Source organism: Podarcis melisellensis, assembly GCF_964234715.1.
Source record: "Podarcis melisellensis genome assembly, chromosome: 6".
Taxonomy (NCBI): Eukaryota; Metazoa; Chordata; class Lepidosauria; order Squamata; family Lacertidae; genus Podarcis; species Podarcis melisellensis.
In genome coordinates, this window is record NC_138538.1 from 98,481,128 (window position 1) to 98,500,999 (window position 19,872).

Below are 19,872 nucleotides of genomic sequence, written 5' to 3' on the forward strand. Positions count from 1 at the left end.
AGGAATATCTGAATCAGTAAATCCCAACAGATATGCCTCTGGTTTCCTAATAAATGAGATTCTTAACATTTTTTCTAGTTCAAAGTGGATTTCCTCCCAATATTTCTTTATTTTGCTACATTACCACCATATATGGTACAGTGAGCCTGTTTGGCCTCCATATCTCCAACAATTACTTTTGGCTCCTTAGTATATTTTGGCTAATTTCCATTGAGTTAAATACCACCGGTGTTGCATTTTTAACAAGTTTTCCTTTATGGCATATCACGTAGTAAATTTCCAACTATTCTTCCACAGGTTTTCTCATTGGGATATTGTTATAACATACCCAAAGTCTTGAGACCACTTTATCATGACTGATGTAACTTCCTCCTCCTTGACTTCCCAGTCGAGGAGGCGGCGATAAGCTTTAGAGAGGGTTTTATTTTTTGAATTTATTACGTCAGATTCAAATCTCGAGGTTTCCTTGGCAAACCCTTTTTGTTTATCTACTTTACATCTTGCAAATATTTGATAATATTGGAACCAATTTGCAATGACATCTCAAAGCTCTTAAGTTTCCGTTGGTTCTCTTCTTCTTTCAAAAGTGTTTTATAGGTAGACCAATTTTCCAACAAATTTTTTTTCTTCACCACTGTGGCCTCTACTGGAGAGGCCCACCACGGGATTTTGAACTCCAACCGATCTTTATATTTCTCCCAAACTTTAAGAAGTGATGTCCTTATGATATGATTTGAGAAATCTGTGTATTTTTGCCTTTCCATATATTAAATAGGTGTGCCAACCCCAACAGTTATTATGTCCCTCCAAGTTCAGCATATCCATATCTTTCAAACTGCACCAATCCTTCATCCACATGAGGCAGGCCGCCTCATAATACAATTTCAAATCCGCCAGGGCGAAGCAACCTCTATCCTTTATATCTATTAAAATTTGATGCTTAATCCTGGGTCTCCTGCCCTCCCATATAAATTGAGATAGTTCTTGTTGCCATTTTTTGAGGCCGCCAGAATTGGGATCATTTGAAATAAGAAAACCAGTCTAGGGTTTAAAAAGCTTCCCTAGACAGGGCTGCCTTCACATGTCTTCCAATAGTTGTGTAATTCTTTATCTCCTTGACATCTGAAGGGAGGGTGTTCCACAGGGCAGGTGCCACTACCGAGAAGGCCCTCTGCCTGGTTCCATGTAACTTGGCTTCTCACAGTGAGGGAACCGCCAGAAGGCCCTTGGTGCTGGATCTCAGTGTCCAGGCAGAACAATGGGGGTTGAGACGCTCCTACAGGTATACAGGACCGAGGCCGTTTAGGGCTTTAAAGGTCAGCACCAACACTTTGAATTGTGCTCAGAAACATACCAGTGTTTCCAGTGAAGATCCTTCAGGACCAGTGCTATGTGATCTCGGCCACTCCTAGTCATCAAAAGATCAGATAAGGAGAATTAAAATACAGATTATCGGAACATAAACAAAATCTTTGGATTTGCATGCAAACATAGGAGTTTAACAATTCCTGAACATAAACAGCCAGCCTTTTAGAAAGTAAATATAATACCCCAAGGAAAATAGTATGTGCTGTGTTCCTACCTTGGTTAGATTTTTAAAAAATATACACAAAGGTAGGAATGAAACATAAAACTGCGAAGCTTCTTCATTCATATTCATAATTTCTACCTTAATGGAACTGTACGTAACGTGATTTATGTTTGATTTTCTAAGCCAGAGCTATGCAAACTATGTAGCAACACGTTAGTGTGTCAGCTGCAGCAGTGCGTGAATGCTCCCCATGCTCCTGCCGGGGCTGGAAAGGGGTTAGTTTAACTTCCGGTTTGCTAGTAAAACTGAATTAATGTGTCACGAAATAATGCATTTCTAAAAAGGGTGTCGCTAAGATGACAAGTTTGGAAAGCTCTTAAAATAAGAGAAGCCATTATATTTTGGCAGATCAGTAACTGATATTTGCAAGAGGCAACCTTAGGTTTTTTTTAGTTGTCTTCCAAAAACTACCTGTAGGTTTATTTCTTCTGCTGTAGTGCAGTTAGAAGAAATCCAAAAGTAACTGTCAGAGCTGCCTCTAGGTCCCAGCTCACAGAGGACCAACGCTAGTCAGTAATAATGTACAAAAAATCTTTATTGAAGTTCAGTTTCCATTTCCAAGCCACAGCGTGCAGCTCTACATCTTAGAACCTAGATCGGCGAAGCTCCGTCTGAGTCTCCGCCCCCTGTACACCAGTTTAAGACTCTAGCCTTACTCCACCTCTTCCGTTGCTCTTTCCTCCTCTGGGTCCTTCTGCCCCCCGGGGTCTCCTCCTTTCTGGACTCTTCTGACGCTGACCCCCCTGACTCTTGTCCCTCCTTCCGGCGGGCTTTAGGACCTGGCTCCCTATCCGGGCTACCTGCTGTGCCGCTCGCCTGTACATTTGAACTTGGCGCGCGCGCCCAGCCTCCAACTTTCCTCTCGACCGTTTCCGCGCTCTCCGATGGAGGCGTGGTCAATCCTGACTCATCTCCTCCCGCTGGTGGTGAGCAGCCTGATCCCGATACCTGGGACTCCTCCCCCCCCCCACTGCGCTCTGGTGGGGAAGCTGGTCCTGATTTCCAACTGCTGCTCTCTGAGTCCCCTCTGGCCCCTTCTTCCTGGGGTGTCCCCCTAGGCACCCCCCTTGCTCTGACCATGGGCGCCCCCTTCTGTGAATCTTCCGATTCGCTGGAAAGACTCAGGGACCTCGGACCACTGTCCTCGCTTACGCTCCCTTCGGATTCCTCCCCCTCGCTCTCCATTTCCTCCCTCTCCTGTGCCTCTGCTCCTGAGCCCCTGACAGTAACAGATTTAGGAAGTAGAAACTAATTTTATATTACACAGTTAACAAATGAAAACATCTGATAGCAGTGTTTTTTCCTTGGTATACAGTCGGTACTGTAATTTTTATGCATGTCAAAGTTTTGATCATATAACAAGAAGCTGCAATTTTACTCTGCATGTTATTGTAGACATTAATGTGCATCTTCCCTTCCCTTGCAAATGCATCCTTTGTAGCGATTATTTGGGGCGGGAGGCAAAGAGGGAAGGAAGGGTAACACACAGTGGTCATGTTCCGTAATTCCTTAAGTCGCTAATATTGTTGCCTGTGGCATGCATACAGTCTATTGACACTTCTTTCCCCCCTTTTCTCTTGCTTCAGATGTTCATCAAGTACTTAAAGGTTAGCAACCTCTTCGTAACGTTGGGTGCCTAGAACACGGGTGTATTCTGTGGCTCAGCACACTAATGCATGGCAAGAATTAGAGTCGGGCAAGATCTTTTCTGTTACCGCATGGCTAATATAAACATTCTTTTTCTATTTTGTTATGCAAACTGTTACTTGGTGCACTTGCAGGCCATTCATTATTAAATGCTTTTTTATTATTCTTTAGGTGGAGTTGGTGTCACATTTTGGATCAGAACACTTTTGTCCTTTAAGCCTTATAAGGTAATAGTTGATGAAATTGAGCAGATGCTTCTAGTCTCCTGTCACCGTGAAACATATTTTTCTGGTGCTGCCCCCCCCCACTCCACTCCCCAAATAACTAATAACCCCAGCCACTGAGTTTCAAAAACGCATTGGTGTTTGCAAAAGCCATTTATATTTCTATATAAATGGCTTTTGCAAACACCAATGCAGGCAAGGGGGCTAAAAGACTTGATAACACTCACTGTAACAGACATCTTGAGAACTAATTGGCTTTATCTATAAAGTTGTGAAACGTGAAGTCTTGAAACAGTGGGAGCTTTCATCTGCTATGCATCTCAGTTTTACACAGGATACCAGGTAGACAAACTCCCTCTGCCTCCATTTCCATTTTAATTAAACACGTTTTTTTACAGGGTGTTTGGAACTAGCATGGTTGAAGAATATGAAGAAATAGCTGATTCACAGTACCAGTCTGAAAGGCAAGAGCTTTTTGATGAAGACTATGGTAAGGAAGCAGGCTGGTCACAATTTAAGATTAGCTTGAATTGTTTGCTAATCATTTCTAAATAATAAGCGAACCCAGAATGCTGGGCAGGCAAGGGGGCTAAAAGAAGTGCTGAGGAAACTAAGTTGGGCAGGGAGGAAGCCTGACAAAGACCAGCCATGGTGAAGGATTAGAAATGGTGAGGTGAGCTTTTTGTATATTGCAATTACCTGTGAGATCATTGTGATATTGATTTAAAACTATAGCTGTGAAAACTCGGGCTGAGGGGTTAATTGAAGCAAATTTTAAGCAGACCTTTGCAAACTATAAGGACCAGAAAGTGCATTTCCTAAACCTGGTGAAATTTCAGTAAGAGAAGTGGCTGAATAAGACTGCAGTCAGTGAACGGGATTTAGTGCCTTACAAAAACCTTTAATTTCTTGCAAGATCAGCAGAAATGGAATTAATTATGCAGAATAAATGGTGCAAATTGCACAGATTCTGTCAGATTCACCTTCCCTAGGCTTACAATTCCTGATTTTTTTTAGTATCCTTCCATGAGCCATGGGCTTTCCCTTCAAAGGTCTACACCTTTAAAAAGACCCATATCCAGGAACATTTTTCAAAGGGGCCCAAAGTCCAGCAAACAGTGGTAGAGCAGCAAGATTGTAAATTGCTAGATTTGTTAAAGTGCTTCAGTTTTACTAAATATTAATAAAATTGTATCGAAATTAAAAAGAAGGCTCTTGTGCCTTGTAAGTTAGCCTCATCATGTTTGCATTCATTGTTCATAGCATTGTAAGGTAAGAGATTTAGTTTCACAGTCAATTGGGCAGAATACTGATTGCATGTTTTTCCCTCTGCCCCCACAAGTAAGATGACTGGAGACATGAAAATTTGGCTAGGGGGCTGGAATATATTTTGACAGAACTATGCCTCCTTGTGTCTAGAACCTTGTCTCCATAAGTTTCATTAAAAAGGCAGTTTAGCCCAATGCAGATTTTCCCATCACCACAACTCTATGGTGGCAAAAGCCATACCTAGGGGCAGTTTTTGAGTCTCAGCCGGAACTTGATGAGGTCAGGGTGAGACCCACAAGGCACTGGGGAAGGTGGGGGGGGGTGGCTTCATTTTACAAATTGCAGTGAGAGACATCCTCAGCTGGACTCCTGCGTCAGGCAGCAGCTTCCCCTTTGTCTGTTTCTCTTTGCAGTGGCAGGCGGCTTTCCTTGGGAGGGCAGAGGGCAGAGGGCAGGGGAGAGAGATCAGTCCTGCTGGGGCAGCGATGGGCTAAGAAGAGGCAAGGGCACAGCCCTCCTCCCCAAGGGCTCTCAAGGGGCAGAGAGCTTTCGACCTGGATTTGACATGAAGAAGTTAATATTTTGTCTTGGGAGTATTTTAATAGAAAGATGACATACAAAAATTTTAGCACCATCTATTCTAGTCACTTTATGAAGTGCTCTTGAGGTAAAAAGGTGTGCGAATTGCAATTAAGTGTTTTCTTCTATTGTAAACAGATTATCCTTTGGACTACAATGCAGGAGAAGAGAAATCTTCAAAAAATCTTCTTGGCTCTGCCACAAGTGAGTAATTACAGGGATGTGTTTTTGAGGGGGAGCTAAGGTACTCTACGCATTCTTAGAATCCATGTAGGAAAGAGTCCAGAAATTTAGCTTGAAATGCATAAAGGGCAGAGACAGACATTTGCCAGCTGTATGGAAAAGTTGGAAATTTCTCTAACAGAAGCAGCATTGCTTGTAAAGATTTCCGTGATTTCCACTTGCACATTATCTCGTTGTGTAGTGGCTAGTCTGGGGCTGGGGAGACCTAGGTCTACTTCCCCACTTGTTCCTTGGAGCTAATTGGATCACCTTAGACTGAGAGCTGGACTTGTGTGACCATCTGTTTGGGCAGATGGAAGAATTCCTTCCTCTTCCCCCTCCTCTCAGATACTAACAATGGGGCAAGTGGCTAAGACCAATCAAGCAACTTGGTTCAGTTTTGGTTTGGGTTGACTCTCTGGAACTCAGTGCAGCAATAGTTTCCTGCTGTCTAACAAAGGCTGCATCTACACAGCTATTAAGAACACTCTGAAAATGCTTGGGAAAAACCGTTTTAACGCTCACAGTGGAAAATTTCATTCTGATTTCAGCTCTAAAGCGCCATCTGGTGTCACAGTGTTATAATGCATTTATAATGTTTTATTTTTACTAATACAGTGGTACCTCGGGTTAAGAATTTAATTCGTTCTGGAGGTCCATTCTTAACCTGAAACTGTTCTTAACCTAAGGTACTACTTTAGCTAATGGGGCCTCCCACTGCTGCTGTGCCACCGGAGCACGATTTCTGTTCTCATCCTGAAGCAAAAATAGTACCTGAGGTACTATATCTGGGTTAGCGGAGTCTGCAACCTGAAGCATCTCTAACTCGAGGTACCACTGAATAGCTGAGTCCAAAGATAACTACTTTCTCAGTTCTGAGAAACACAGGCAAATGGTTTGTTGGAAGAGTGATCTTGCTTGACATGGGCTCTTAAATGCAAATCCTTGGACTTCCCCCAGCACTTTTCTCTGCAGGGCGGATGCTGCTCAGCCACCTCTGGGGAGGGTGTGCTTGGGTGAACTACATTTGGGGTGCGCAGTTTTGCTATGTGTGCATAATGTGCTACCCAGAAACTGCACCAGCACACCAGACAGCGAAACGCATGTGGGAAGGAGCAGCTTTGAAAAGACTGGTTTTCTGAGGGCTTTCTTTTGATTTTTAAAATTTGTCTATTTGATCCTTTTATTTTTTTAGATGCCATTTTGAATATGGTGAATATTGCTGCTAATATACTTGGAGCAAAAACTGAAGAAGACTCAACTGACCAAGGTAAATTATTGCAACTTGTTAAATAGATGTGGGGTCGGTTTTTTCCGGCTCCAGATGGATTTTCTTTCCACTTCTCTGTAGTGAAGACTTTCCCCTGGTTATCTAAGCCACTGGTAGATGCACCAGTAGCTGTGCTAAGCAGTTCTGGCTCTGGATGGCAGTAGCCTTCCAGAGATCCATGCAGCATGCAAACCACTTTCCTTCTGTGCTGTGTCCTCCTATGGCCAATTCACCATTTTATTGGTTGATCTACTTACCCACAACCTGAGTCTCCTCAGGGTGGGGTTGTTGTGTCGTTTTTTTGGGACACCCTCAGGGAGCCTGGTCTGTGGCTGCTTAAACAGACTCCTCCCAAAAAATCTGAAATGTGTGCGCAATCCTACGTCCCCTCATCAGATGTCACTCTTGGATGGCATCTCGAAGACCCCTGTTAGTGCACTGCTGATGAGAACTTCTGCCATTAGTGGGCTACCAATCTGCCAGTTGCAGAGGCAGAGGAGCTTCTTATGCTTCAGTTTCGCAGGCAGACCCTTTCAGTACTACACAGTTCCATTTTGTTTGTAATTGTCATGGTTTGTTTTAGCACACCTGTGTCTAAGGTGCCGGAGTACCCTAACCTGGATGACATAATGATAGCAGCAGCAACAACAATTTAATATTTATATACGGCCCATCTTGAGTCGGTTGCCTCAGCCACTCTGGGCAGTTTCCAACGCATATAAAAACATAATAAGATGTCAGACATCAAAAACTTCCTGATACAGGGCTGCCTTCAGATGTCTTCTAAAACCTCTGCCTGGTTCCCTGTAACCTCACTTCTCGCAGTGAGGGAACCACCAGAAGAGCCTCGGAGCTCACTGTCCGGGCTGATGCTAGAGAAATGCCTAACTACATCTGTATGGATGGAGACTTCTAAAGAAGGCAAGCAGCTTTTCTCAGTCCTCCCCATAGTTCTCCAGTTCTCTACATGGGATCTGAACACTGCTCTGAATGCTCTCTCAAAACTCCATTTCTCAGCTATGGCTCTGTATACTCTTAAGAGTTGCCTGCTGAAAACAGCCTTCTACATGGAAATGCAGTTTTCTCAGAGTTTGAGAAATGTTGTTCTTTCCATAGGTTTACGGCTGGGTCCATTTGTTCCAGGGCTAGCTGTCTAGTTCAGTATTGCTTGGTCAAACCAACAGTGGCTGTCTGAGTTTGCAGAGAAGAGTCTTTCAATCCCAGACCTGCCTGAAGATGTTGGGATTGAGCCCCTGACCATTAGATGATAAAAGTGTATGCTGCATCTCTGCATTATGACCTTGCTCACAGGGAGTGTTTGACCTAGCAACCAACGACAATGTATGGGGCAGCAGAGACTAGACTTGAGGACTCTATAAACACACTAGTTTGGAAGTGTATTTCAAGGCCCTTCTTCCCTGTCCTTCTTGTTCTGTTTTTCTGCTATGGCTCTTATTATAGTTAGGAATGAGGCATTTCCTTTCAAGATTCTGGGCTTGGTTTTGGGAGGTAAAGGAGGGTGGCAGTCCCTTTGCATTAAACTTTCAACCAACAGCCCTGCCTGGTTACAGAGGAGGATTTTTTTAAAAAAAATCACAAGTCCATTTCACAGGCCATTAGTTTTTATTTTTATTCTCTGTATTTAAGTCTTATATGGAAAGTGGTGTCTTATAAATCTGCATGTCTCTTTGATAGGAAATAAAAGTGTCTCTGAAAATACAACTTCCACTTCCTGGCCAGAACCTAAACTGCCGGAGCCCACTACCATTCCCTCCTTAGAGTAAGTGATTTGCTTATGTGTTGGACTTGAAGCTGCCCAGACCCAGAGTCTTTTTTAGCAGATTGCAAATAATATAAATACTGTACAGTCAAAAGTACCATTAAGATCAGAGCCCCCATGCTTCCCCATCTCTGTCCTCACCCACGTCCATTACTCTTGGCTTGATCATCCTTCCCTGGCTTGTATTCCCAACATGACCTCAGCCCTTAGCCAGCCTTCCCTGGGCCCTGCAATCCAGCTCTGCCTTGGAATAGTTTAAATCTTCACCTAGTGAAGGGGTATGGAGGGGGAGCTCCATTCTCTCTCACTCTCGACCCATTTCCCAGAACAGTTGCGGTCAATTTGAAATATATTTGGTCCAAAAATAACTTCCTGACCCTCAGTGATCCTGTAGTATACAAGACCTTGATATGAAACTCTGGCCATATATGGAATTGCAGGGCAAATCTCTGAAGCCAGACTCTTTAGGGGTAGGTTAGGAGAATGGCAGTAACTTTCGAGTTGGCAAAGGTTTTAGGGATCTGCTAAACTGCATCTTGATGTGTACTTCTAAACTTCTGTTTATAGGCTTGTTACTTCAGAGATCCTACAAATGGATAAAGAGCTGCTAGTCTTAGATGCAACAAGAGAGAGCCCGATTGTTCAGCTAGTCCATGAATATGAAGAGGAAGCAATTCAGTCCACAGTGACCTTACTGCCCAGTGATGAGCAGGAAGAAGACATACCGTGGTTTGAGTCTGAAACACAAACCTATTGCTACGAACTATTGACAGTCTGTTGCATTTCCAGTTTCTCAGAGTATCTGTACAAGTGGTGTTCAGTGGTAGCGACACTTCACCGTTACCGTAGCAAAAGTGACACCAGTTGGGAAAAATACTACTCGGCTGCTACTTGGCAGGCCCAGCTGGTTCCAACCAAATCGTTGCCAGTTTTGGCGCATGAACATCCTTCAGAGAAATCGGACACCTTAATTGTAGAGCCATCTGAAACTGTTGTCAGTGTCTTAAGTAGCATCTTGAATGGGGCTGTGATCAATCAGACGGAGGGCACTTTTGAACTGGAGCCCAGTCACCCACAAACTGTGTCTCAGTCCATTCTCTTGGATGCTACCACAGGAGCTGAGTCCCTGTCCACAGTTGAGGCATCCTCGGAACCTACAAAACTTGAAGCCGTATCTGAAACCCCAGAGGCCCCTTCACAAGAGGAAAGTCCTACTGAAGAAGATGGAGTTGTTGGGTCTGCTGCAGAGAATCCATCTGCAACCAGCATTGTAATTGAATTCAGTGACATGAACACAGATGAAAAAACCTCAACTGAAATTATTTCAAAACCGACAGAGACTATTCCACAGTCTGAATGTACAGTAGCTGCAGAAAGCTATGAGGGCGAAGCAAAAATTAGTTCTTCAGATGCAGAAAAGCAAGTGGTGTCTCTTGTGGAAACATCATCTTTAGAAATAAAGGACGATGAGCAAACAGCTGAGGAAGCATTTCTTGCTATTCCTGTTTCTGGATTGCCACGGACAGCTACAGATTTTTATGCCGAATTGCAGAATTCCACAGACTTGGGTTATGGAAATGGGAATCTTGTTCACGGATCAAATCAAAAAGAGTCTGTGTTTATGAGGCTCAATAACCGCATTAAAGCCCTGGAAGTGAATATGTCTCTCAGCAGCCGCTACTTGGAAGAACTGAGTCAAAGGTAGGTCTAGCTTTCCATAGCCTTGTATTTTCACTTCTGAGACGTTTTAAAAGTTGATGAAGAAAATCGGGACTAAATTAACTGCTTGCACCCTGAGTATGATCTGAGCAGCTCCAAAAGCTCTAAAAGGAGATCACTCACATTCCTAGGGAGGTGGTTCTCTAAGCTTCTTTTGAGGGGTGCTCCTGTTTCCTTACTAAGACAGTTGAGGAACTTTCTGTTAGCTAAAGTACGTTCAGTGGTTTAAGAGTGATACACACCAAGTGTTCTTAGGAAAGCATGAAGGCCAGGAAGTGCAGCTTAACTGCACTGGGCAAGATTTCTTCTGCGTGTCCCAAACGTCAAATTTTGCTTCAAGGTGCAAAGGGCCCTTGTGCACATTTAGAAAAATGATTTAAACTAGATGCTTGCGAAAGTATCCTTTTCAAGGGGTATAGAGAAAACTGTATACAGTGGTACCTCGGGTTAAGTACTTAATTCGTTCTGGAGTTCCGTTCTTAACCTGAAACTGTTCTTAACCCGAAGCACCACTTTAGCTAATGGGGCCTCCTGCTGCCTCTGCGCCGCCAGAGCACAATTTCTGTTCTCACCCTGAAGCAAAGTTCTTAACCTGAGGTACTATTTCTGGGTTAACGGAGTCTGTAACCTGAAGCGTATGTAATCTGAAGCGTATGTAACCCGAGGTACCACTGAATATCATTGCAAGTGTCAGGGTGCAGCAGCAACATAAGCAACTACCGTACTTTTCCGTCTATAAGACGCCCCCATGTATAAGACACCTCCTATTTGGGGGGACTGAAATTTCACAACATGGGGGGAGACGGCAAAAAGTTGTTGAGCTTCTTTGGGGGGGTGCCAAAAATCGCTCACCCGCAAAATCTGTCTCCCATCTGTCACCTTGCCGGCAGAAGCTGCCAATCGCCGCCCAATTGCCACAGCATTGGCCAATCAATACCACCCATTGACGCAACAACCAATAACACACACAATAGCTGCTGACAGCCGCAGCAGCAACCAATCAAATGTCCACCCTATGCACTACCTATGTATAAGATGACCCCCACTTTTTAGCATGAATTTTAAGGGAAAAAACCTAGTCTTATACACAGAAAAGTATTAATTCAAAAGGTTAACTTTTCTGTTTTTCTGTTTAACTCATTTTGTAGATATCGCAAACAAATGGAAGAAATGCAGAAGGCTTTTAATAAAACTATAATAAAACTTCAGAATACTTCACACATAGCCGAACAGCAGGTATGTCTCCTGGGTGCACCCTTGTTTCTCTTGTAATAGCGCAAAAAGTGGCCTAACTATGAAATAAAAGCGAAATAAAATAATATTTATTATTATTAAAATGTGCAGAGCAGGCTCAGGTTTCACTTTATTTGCCTCTTAAGTACTCGTGGGTCTCATTTTTCCTGGAAATAGTCCATTAGTTGAAGGTCCGCATAGTGAATTGACTATTTCCATTGGTTCCTATCGGAAATTTTCTAAACCATGGAAGTTTGCCTCCAAAATGATGAAAAAGCCAAGGACAACCCTCTGGGGCTTTACTAAAGTACAGACCACTACAGCTTCTTCTTTTTTAAAAAAAAAAGCCGCCAGGCAGCGCCCGCGGGTCTCAAACCGCTGGAAGCAATTAGGGGATCTAAGCCAGTGTCTCCCAACCCTGGGTCTCCAGCTGCTTTTGGACTACAGTTCCCATCATTCCTGACCACTGGTCTTGCTAGCTAGGGATGATGGGAGTTGTAGTGCAAAAACAGCTGGAGACCCAAGGTTGGGAAACACTGATCTAAGCAATGCTTTGGTCGATGGAACCGCTGGGCTGAGCTGGCTCATCACCACAGCTTCTCAACCAAACTGCAAAAGGCAAACGAGGAAGTGAAAAAACGTTCTCTTGTTTTGAATCTGCAGTTTGCATAGTACTATGTCCTTACTTTCGGATAAGTGAATTTTCACATAGCGAGCCTTCAGAAAGTCGGCCCTGTGTGTATGTGCAAGTTTTAAAAAGCTGACAATTCATGTTTTTTGTAAATGGATTCCTGTTAGTACCCTTCTGTAATTTTAAATGGTGGCTGCTGAGTAAACAGCTTTATTTGGTTTTAGTTTGTAGCTAAGGCCATTTTTTCTGTATCTCCTGTAGTTGATGCTTTCCCCTTCCACTTAGTGGACTTCTTCTGAAGCAGAATATTCAGAACTGCTGCTTAGTTAGCTCATGAAGCCAAAGACACACTTTGGGTCAAACTACATTTTCTGTCTGCAGCCTGTAGCAGCATCTTGTGAACTGGAGTGACCTGAGTGCCATAACAACAGAGAAGCTTTAAAGAACCCCACAAAGGTGGGGAATAGAGCTGAGATCTTGAACATTGTTCTCAGTGCAGAATTTTCCTATGCAGCAGACATTTGGTCTGCTAAGCAAAAAATTAAGGGCAGTCTAAAGACTGTGAAGAAGGAACCCCTAGTTTATTTGTTCACATGTTCTAGGTATTTCTTATTCCCTCATCTTGTGTCCTCATTAGTATTTTAAACAAGGGCGTGCCTTATCTTGTATGGAAAGCTAGAATGAAAGGGAAAGAATGCTTCACTTCTCTTCTTTGCCTAGGATTTGAAGCAGACAGAGGCCATCCAGCTGCTGCAGGCTCAGCTGACCAACATGACACAGCTAGTCTCCAATCTGTCGCTAACTGTGACTGAGCTAAAAAGACAGGTAAAAATCTGAATGTGGAACAATCTTTTGCAAATGGAATGCTAAACCTAGAACTCCAACTGTAGATTGCCGTGTAAATAGTTCTGTATTTGAGTAAAACAGATTGCTTACAGATAAATTTGAAGTAACTTCCCCGGTGCAAAAAGAGTTTTTAATCTCTCCTCTCCCTGGGTGCTGGGATGCTCGCAGGGACTCAGGTGGCCTCGTCAGAGCATTCCAGGGCTCCTGGAGGTGGTGTGTAGAAATTTGCTAGCACTTCATCCAGGCCAGCACATCAAGCCTGCTTCAGCCGCTCAGCTACATGTATGTATTTCACATTTAACCCTTTAAAATCTGTCCTTGTTTAGGTCTCTGATCGCCACAGCTATCTTGTGATTTCCTTGATCCTCTGTGCCATCCTGGGTTTGATGCTCTTTCTTCAGCGTTGCAAAAATAAATCAGAGTTAAATTATGACTACTTCTCAAAAGTTCCCAAAAGTAATCACTATCCTAGTCCAAAAAGGTAACGTGTTTCCACTTTACTTTTGACTTTTTAATTCTAAGGAAGAACATGGATATAAGAGTGTTATTTGACACTGTCAGTCTTCTTGGTGGTGTCTGCTGCCAGACAGCTTTGGAAACTTTTCCCCTAGGGAAGCCAGACTGGCTCCCTCCTTGTGGTCCTTCCATAAGCAGGTGAAGGACCACCTTGTTCCAACAGGCTGCTGGGAACTGGCTGCTTTTTGGGAAAGGGCTGGGGCCATGCTGCTTTATTGTAATTATTTTTATGGTTTTAATAGATTTTGTGTCGCTGTTCGTTTATATAGCTTTTTAATTCTATCAATGTTTGATTGTTTTTAATGTCCCCCCCCCCACCTTTCTATTTTCTTTTGGTTTTCATAGACCACAAGGATACACACAATCTCTGCTTTCAATGCCCAGAGCCCTTTCTATAAGTCAGTTACATTTGGTGTGAGACCCTGTTGTCATAGACACTGTGAGGTTGAGGAGAAAGAAGGGGGGTAATGACCTTTCATTCCTTGACCCTCCCCAATCATCTGTTTTCTCCGCATTTGTTACCATAAGCTGAGTCTGTCCTGTGAGGGTAGAAGGGTCCCTACACCATAGTTTTGAGACGGATGCAGTTGCCTCTTGGGCTTCTGCCACTTACTCTGTTTTCGCTTGTGTGATTTTATATATGGATGGGAGACTTGGGCTCCAGGACTTATGTCTGCACACTGGTTAAGAGTGACCTTGAAAAGAGAGTGGCGAAGAGGGTGCCTAATTCTTGCTTCCCTGTGTCCTGGAAGATCATCTCCTGCAGGGATGACCGGATATTCTCTCTGCAAGGGGCAGCCACCACGGCAGCCTTTCAGGACAATATTTCCTTGGAGGAAATTTGCAAGGTGGCTCCTTGGCCTCCCAGCATAATTTGCAAAATATGACAACGTTGATGTTTTATCTTCTGCAGACACTGCAGATGGATGGAGCAAAGGGTCTAAGTGCCTTGATTCTGGTAGGCCCATCCAGGAAAGGCACTGCTTTATATATCCCAAAGTTTCTGGAATTTTCTCCTGGAGCCACATGAGAAAAGGGGCCTTTCTTACTGCCAGTTCACATTCTTTGTACTTTGGTGGACCACGGTCCTCTTCGCAGGCCTTCGCCTCACTATTCGCCAGGGGTGGTAGTCGTGGACTGTCAGCTTGACTCCTGGCTGTCTCCTGCGAGCAAGAAGGCATGGAAGGTTTTCTTCATGTTTGGCACCAGTTGCACCTTTTAAAAAAATGTTTTTATTACCCAGAGGTTCCTGGAGGGCTGTCCTTAGTCTGGGGTGGCTCCTCCCTTCGGATGGGACAGGCAAAATTCCTGACCACCACCCCTCTAGGGAGACAGGCTTTGCCATGCAGGGGCAGAGGGCAGGATGCACTGGTTAGAATGACATTTGGATCTTTTGCTTCATTTACCTCCAAGAGGATCCTCTTGATTGAACTCTCCCTCTGGGAGTCGGCCAATAAGAACTTAAGGCAAGAAAATTTCCTTTCACAGATAATGCCTGTGAAAATGCCATCCATGGTGTGATTTGCATATTATGTCCAGCGAAGATTATTTGGAAAAGCATGCTTGATAGATATTCCAGATTCAATGGCTAGCTTACCATAAAGCTACAAATATGCTGATGGCTATTTAATCCACATCAGTTTTCCCCAGTACTGATGCTTCATGGAACCTGTGCTCTTGGTAGCTTTTAAGCTCTTTAAGCTCTTTCAACTTGAAGTTGAAAGGACAGAGTTCTGGGAATTCTCCGGGTTGGAAGTCTTAAGTTGGGTTTAGAACAAGGAACTCCTAAAGAATGACAGAAAGAAATGAAATAATTATTTCCCATCTGGATCTGAAGTTGCTGTGTATTTTCATCCACAGATGTGTTTCTTCCTATGATGATATGAGTTTGAAAAGAAGAACTTCCTTTCCCCTCACCAGGTCTCAGTCTTTTCAGCTGAATAGTAAGGAAGGTAGGAATGTCACAGGTTCAACTACCTGTCTCTGGGTGTATTGTAAAATCTGTACAGTGTCAAATACAGAACAATATCTGTTTTGTAATGGAGAAAGATCTCATGTTGGTTTAATTTAGAAGCAACTTGATAAAAGTATGGGCAGTTAAAGCCTTCCCTCCACTAGATTTCATTATTTATACCCGACCCATTTGACTGGGTTTCCTCAGCCACTCCGGGCAGTTTCCAACACATATAAAAGCATAATAAAACGTCAAACATTAAAAACCTCCTGATACAGGGCTGCCTTCAGCTGTCTTCTCAAAGTTGTAAAGTTCTATATCTCCTTGACATCACCAGGAGGGCACCACCACCGAGAAGGCCCTGTCTATTGGTACATGTATCCTCCCCCCAATTCCAAATTGCACAACCTAATACTATGAGTTCTCTCTAATTCAAATGAGTTCTCTCATCCACCAAAGCTGATTTAAATTCAGATTGCCCAGGAAAAAGCAGGTAGCAGGAGTTTTCCCTCTGAGATGGAGGAAGACCCCTCTGCCAGGGCTGGGAAGGCCGATTTTGACTTCTGTATCTGGAATAGGAGGAGCTTATTTTCTTGGTCTGTTGATTTCCTCTCAGAGCCCTTTGCTTGACCTTCAAAAATATTTTGGCTCTGTTCAACCTTGTATTAATAAAGGGAGAATAACAGTTCTGTGTGAAGCTGGTGGTGTGCTTATATAGTCTGATTTTTGTCCCTTATCTTTTAGTGGATCCAGAGGACTTGTACATTGTAGAACCACTGAAGTTTTCGCCAGAAAAAAAGGTACATTGTAGAAAGGCATTTGTTCTAAACTCACTGTGTGTGCGTGCATGTCTGCATTTAAAGTGAATCATCCTTTTTAAAGAAATGGCTAGAGTGTGCTGCTGCTGCCGCTGCTGCTATATTGCACATAAAAGAATTTGCAGAAAGTATTGGAAGTGGACCTGGAAAATCCTGCCTCTGAACTGAGGGCCTTTACTTACCAATTCTGTTTTTCTTTTTTTAGAAGAAACGTTGTAAATATAAAAGTGAAAAAATCGAAACCGTCAGGCCAGTAGCAGAACCAGTGCAGCAGGTAGCTAATGGCGAAATAAAAAGCAAGAAGCCCTTTACCAATCAGAGAGACTTCTCTAATATTGGCGATGTGTATCACTCTTCATACAAAGGTCCCCCGTCGGAAGGGAGCTCAGAAACCTCATCACAGTCTGAGGAGTCCTACTTCTGTGGCATTTCGGCGTGTGCAGGTTTGTGTAACGGACAAATCCAAAAGACAAAAACTGAGAAGAGGGCTCTCAAACGAAGGCGGTCTAAAGCCCCAGAGCAGGAGAAGCTCCTCAAAACATTAATACAGACTAAGACGGGATCCTTGCCAAGTCTGCACGATATCATCAAAGGAAACAAGGATTTAACCGTGGGAACACTCGGTGTCACAGCTGTTTCTGGGCACCTTTAAAAATAATTGAACTCTTCCTAATGGGAGCTTTTTGTACGACGAATCTTGTAGTATTTGGGTTGACAGGGAAGGAGGGGTTGGCTAATTGGGAAACATTTAGAAGGTACGTTGGTTCTTTTGCAAATAGATAGGACTGTGGCAGCAACCACCCTTAGTGAACAAGCCTCCGCTTTTTCAGGGCTGATTTTCTATGTGGATGACTTTGGGATGGGTGGAGATGGCAGGGTGGGGACTCATTTTATACAGTGTTTTTCACAATTGCTGACGGTGAGGTCTTGAAACTCATTTTGGGTGGAGCAGAGTTAAAGCATAAATGTTTCCCATATTGCTGTTCCCCTGTTTCTAGCACCTTCCCATATTTATGTGCCTTTTTGTCTATTTATAATACCACTGGAAGGGAGAACTATTTTATTTGTACCTTCAAATTTTATGGAAATACAACACTACAGTGCTGGGGAAGAGGATGCTGGCTTCCAGTGAGGTTAAGTAATGTGACTGGGATACTGTGGAAATGCCGCCGGGTGGACTTTCTCTTTGAGATCCACTTTGCAAACTCACTTGTGGCTGATACATCTTTGATGGTACAGTATCCCTGCTTGGATGTATTACTCAAAACATGTTTTGTAGCCCAACTGACCTGATTAACAGAGATAATTAACATTATGACCTTTAGTTGTCTTCCTGCGCTAATAAATTGGGAGGAAAGAACCATCTATGCCAGTTTATGCACCATTTATGCACACTGCCAATCAGTAGAAATGCACCAGTGAGTTTGTCAAGCTTCACATTCTATTTTCTGTTTCAAAAAGTATGTTTATAAAGTTTGCTTTTTGTATTGAATGACCTTATGTTCTTTGTGTGTGTGCCAGTATGCGTTTGTACTTTCTCTTGTGAGGTTTTTGTTTTTTTAAAAAAATTGCATATCTGGAATGTGAGTACATGAGAGTGAATGTGATAGAAGGTCCATTTTGAGAGTTTAGAGGTTGTTGTATAAGTTAACTTATTAAGCACTTTTAGTAGATCCTCCTTTGTTTTCTTTTCTTGAAAGAGCTAACGTCTTTTCCCAAATATCATTCGTAATGTGACTTATTTAAAGCCTGTTTTGAAAATTCCATGTTTGAGTACTTTTTTACAGTGATGAACTTAAGTATGCACAGCTAGCCAGTCAAAGAAGTGGACCTGGGTTTGGGTTTGGGTTTGTTTGTTTGTTTGTTTGTTTGTTTGTTTGTTTAATAACAAAGATTAAGAAGTGGGTCCAAACCAGAATGGCAATCATAACGGTGATACTGTTTGCGTGAAGAATACAAAATTGAGGCACTAGAACTAGTAACTACGGATTTGTAGTGCCAGTAGAAACTGTGAATTTCCAAATAAATCTGAACACTTGTCTTTAAAATACATTATGTATTTTTCTTTTCACAAATTATTCTGCAGTTGAGCTTCTTCACTGGTTAATCTTGGTTTCAGCCAGCAGTTTCAGCCATTCTGTTGATGAGACCTTGCGATGCCCTGTCTCCCCATCCAGGCATCACCAAGCAGCATTCTAAGAGCTTGCGGTGGGGAGGGCTCTTGGGGCCAAGGGCTACACGGACCCTGTTCAGTCCTCCACAGCCACAACGGCAACTTGGCTGTGGGGGAAGGAAACTTGCTTGTGGTCAGTTTTATTTTATTTTTCTAAAGGATGAATTACACGCCAGGTTTGTTTGTGTGTCAAACCTTTTGGCATCACAAGATAGATAGATAGATAGATAGATAGATAGATAGATAGATAGATATAAACATACTTTTTTTAAACTGATGGAACAATTTAAAAACAAAAGAAAGGAATGGCAAATGAGGGAGATGTCGGGCCCAAGGGCAAGAGGATCCCAGAGGGCTTGGAAAGAATAGGCAATCCCTGCAGAACCATGGCTTACTAAGTCAGGAACAAGCATCAGGGGCTCACACTTGTCCGGGCTCACCGTTTGCACCAGCTCTCCTCATATCATAGTTGCTATAAATCAAGGTTTCCTACTGTGTCCAAACCAGGAAATTCTGGCTATGATACTGAATTCCATCCAAACCATTACATCAAACTAGGATCAAATTCTGGGCATGATCATTGCATCCATTTTGGCCTGAAGAAACAGCACACTAAGGAAGCCTTAGATGTAACTGACTTGAAGTGAGACTTGTCTCGCAATAAGGGAGTGCAGGTCAGTTAGTAGGGCAAGATCAGGTCCACAGGACTTTGGACAAGTCCTAGGAAAGGCAGGTGGTGGTCATACCTAATTATGCAAACCACTAAACCTGGAAGTAGTGAAAATGCTCTGCTTAGAATCACAGACACTACGAGCTGGCAGAAATTTTAAGATTAAAATTACTGGATTTAAGCCATGCATAATTTTTTTAGCTAGTAACATGTAGGAAAATAAGCTTCAACAGCTGGTGAAGCTTTATATCCCAGGTTCCTTTTTTAACCTCTGCTTCTGATTCCCAAATCGGAGTCCTTTCCCTTGGAGGCACATTCATGCTGACCTGCATCTAAGGATCTGCCTTGTTTCTTCCAGGAATGGAATACAATATTGATTTGACCCCTAGAGTATCAGCAAGTTTTATCTTCACATCCTCTGGATATTTTGTGACGGTCCAAATATATGAACCTTTTGAAGCCCTAATTTATGATAATCAAGGACAGGGGTGATCCAGTTTTTAACTTTGTCCTGGTGGAATCAGATGCTGCTGATGTTACCCTCTTTCCCTAGCTCCCAATTCTAACCCTGGAGATTTGTGAGAAATACCTTAGTGGTACAGAGTCGACCCCCAGTATCTGCAGTTAAAGACTCTCAGATAGCAGGACTGGAAGGTTGTCTGTGTCTTATCTAGGGGAGGGCCCTGCCTGTCGAGGTGGACTCTCCACCTGGGGCCTGGCAATCTAGGGC

At 43.1% G+C, this 19,872-nt stretch overlaps 1 protein-coding gene across 2 annotated transcripts in view; it reads left to right on the forward strand.

Annotated features, from left to right (window-relative positions):
• The window catches only part of SUCO (SUN domain containing ossification factor), a 42,039-nt gene extending 23,690 nt beyond the window's left edge, over nt 1-18,349 (forward strand). The window contains exons 12-24 of one of the 2 annotated variants that reach the window (XM_081915035.1): nt 3,178-3,198; nt 3,410-3,465; nt 3,861-3,952; nt 5,449-5,514; nt 6,728-6,802; nt 8,498-8,582; nt 9,150-10,283; nt 11,450-11,537; nt 12,886-12,990; nt 13,338-13,492; nt 15,388-15,479; nt 16,226-16,281; nt 16,505-18,349. In XM_081915035.1, the coding sequence (XP_081771161.1) occupies nt 3,178-3,198; nt 3,410-3,465; nt 3,861-3,952; nt 5,449-5,514; nt 6,728-6,802; nt 8,498-8,582; nt 9,150-10,283; nt 11,450-11,537; nt 12,886-12,990; nt 13,338-13,492; nt 15,388-15,479; nt 16,226-16,281; nt 16,505-16,951 (2,472 nt within the window). In that variant the 3' untranslated portion in view covers nt 16,952-18,349. The remainder of the gene's footprint in view (nt 1-3,177; nt 3,199-3,409; nt 3,466-3,860; nt 3,953-5,448; nt 5,515-6,727; nt 6,803-8,497; nt 8,583-9,149; nt 10,284-11,449; nt 11,538-12,885; nt 12,991-13,337; nt 13,493-15,387; nt 15,480-16,225; nt 16,282-16,504) is intronic. The other variant, XM_081915036.1, reaches the window with a different exon arrangement.
• Nucleotides 18,350-19,872: the final 1,523 nt, after the last annotated feature.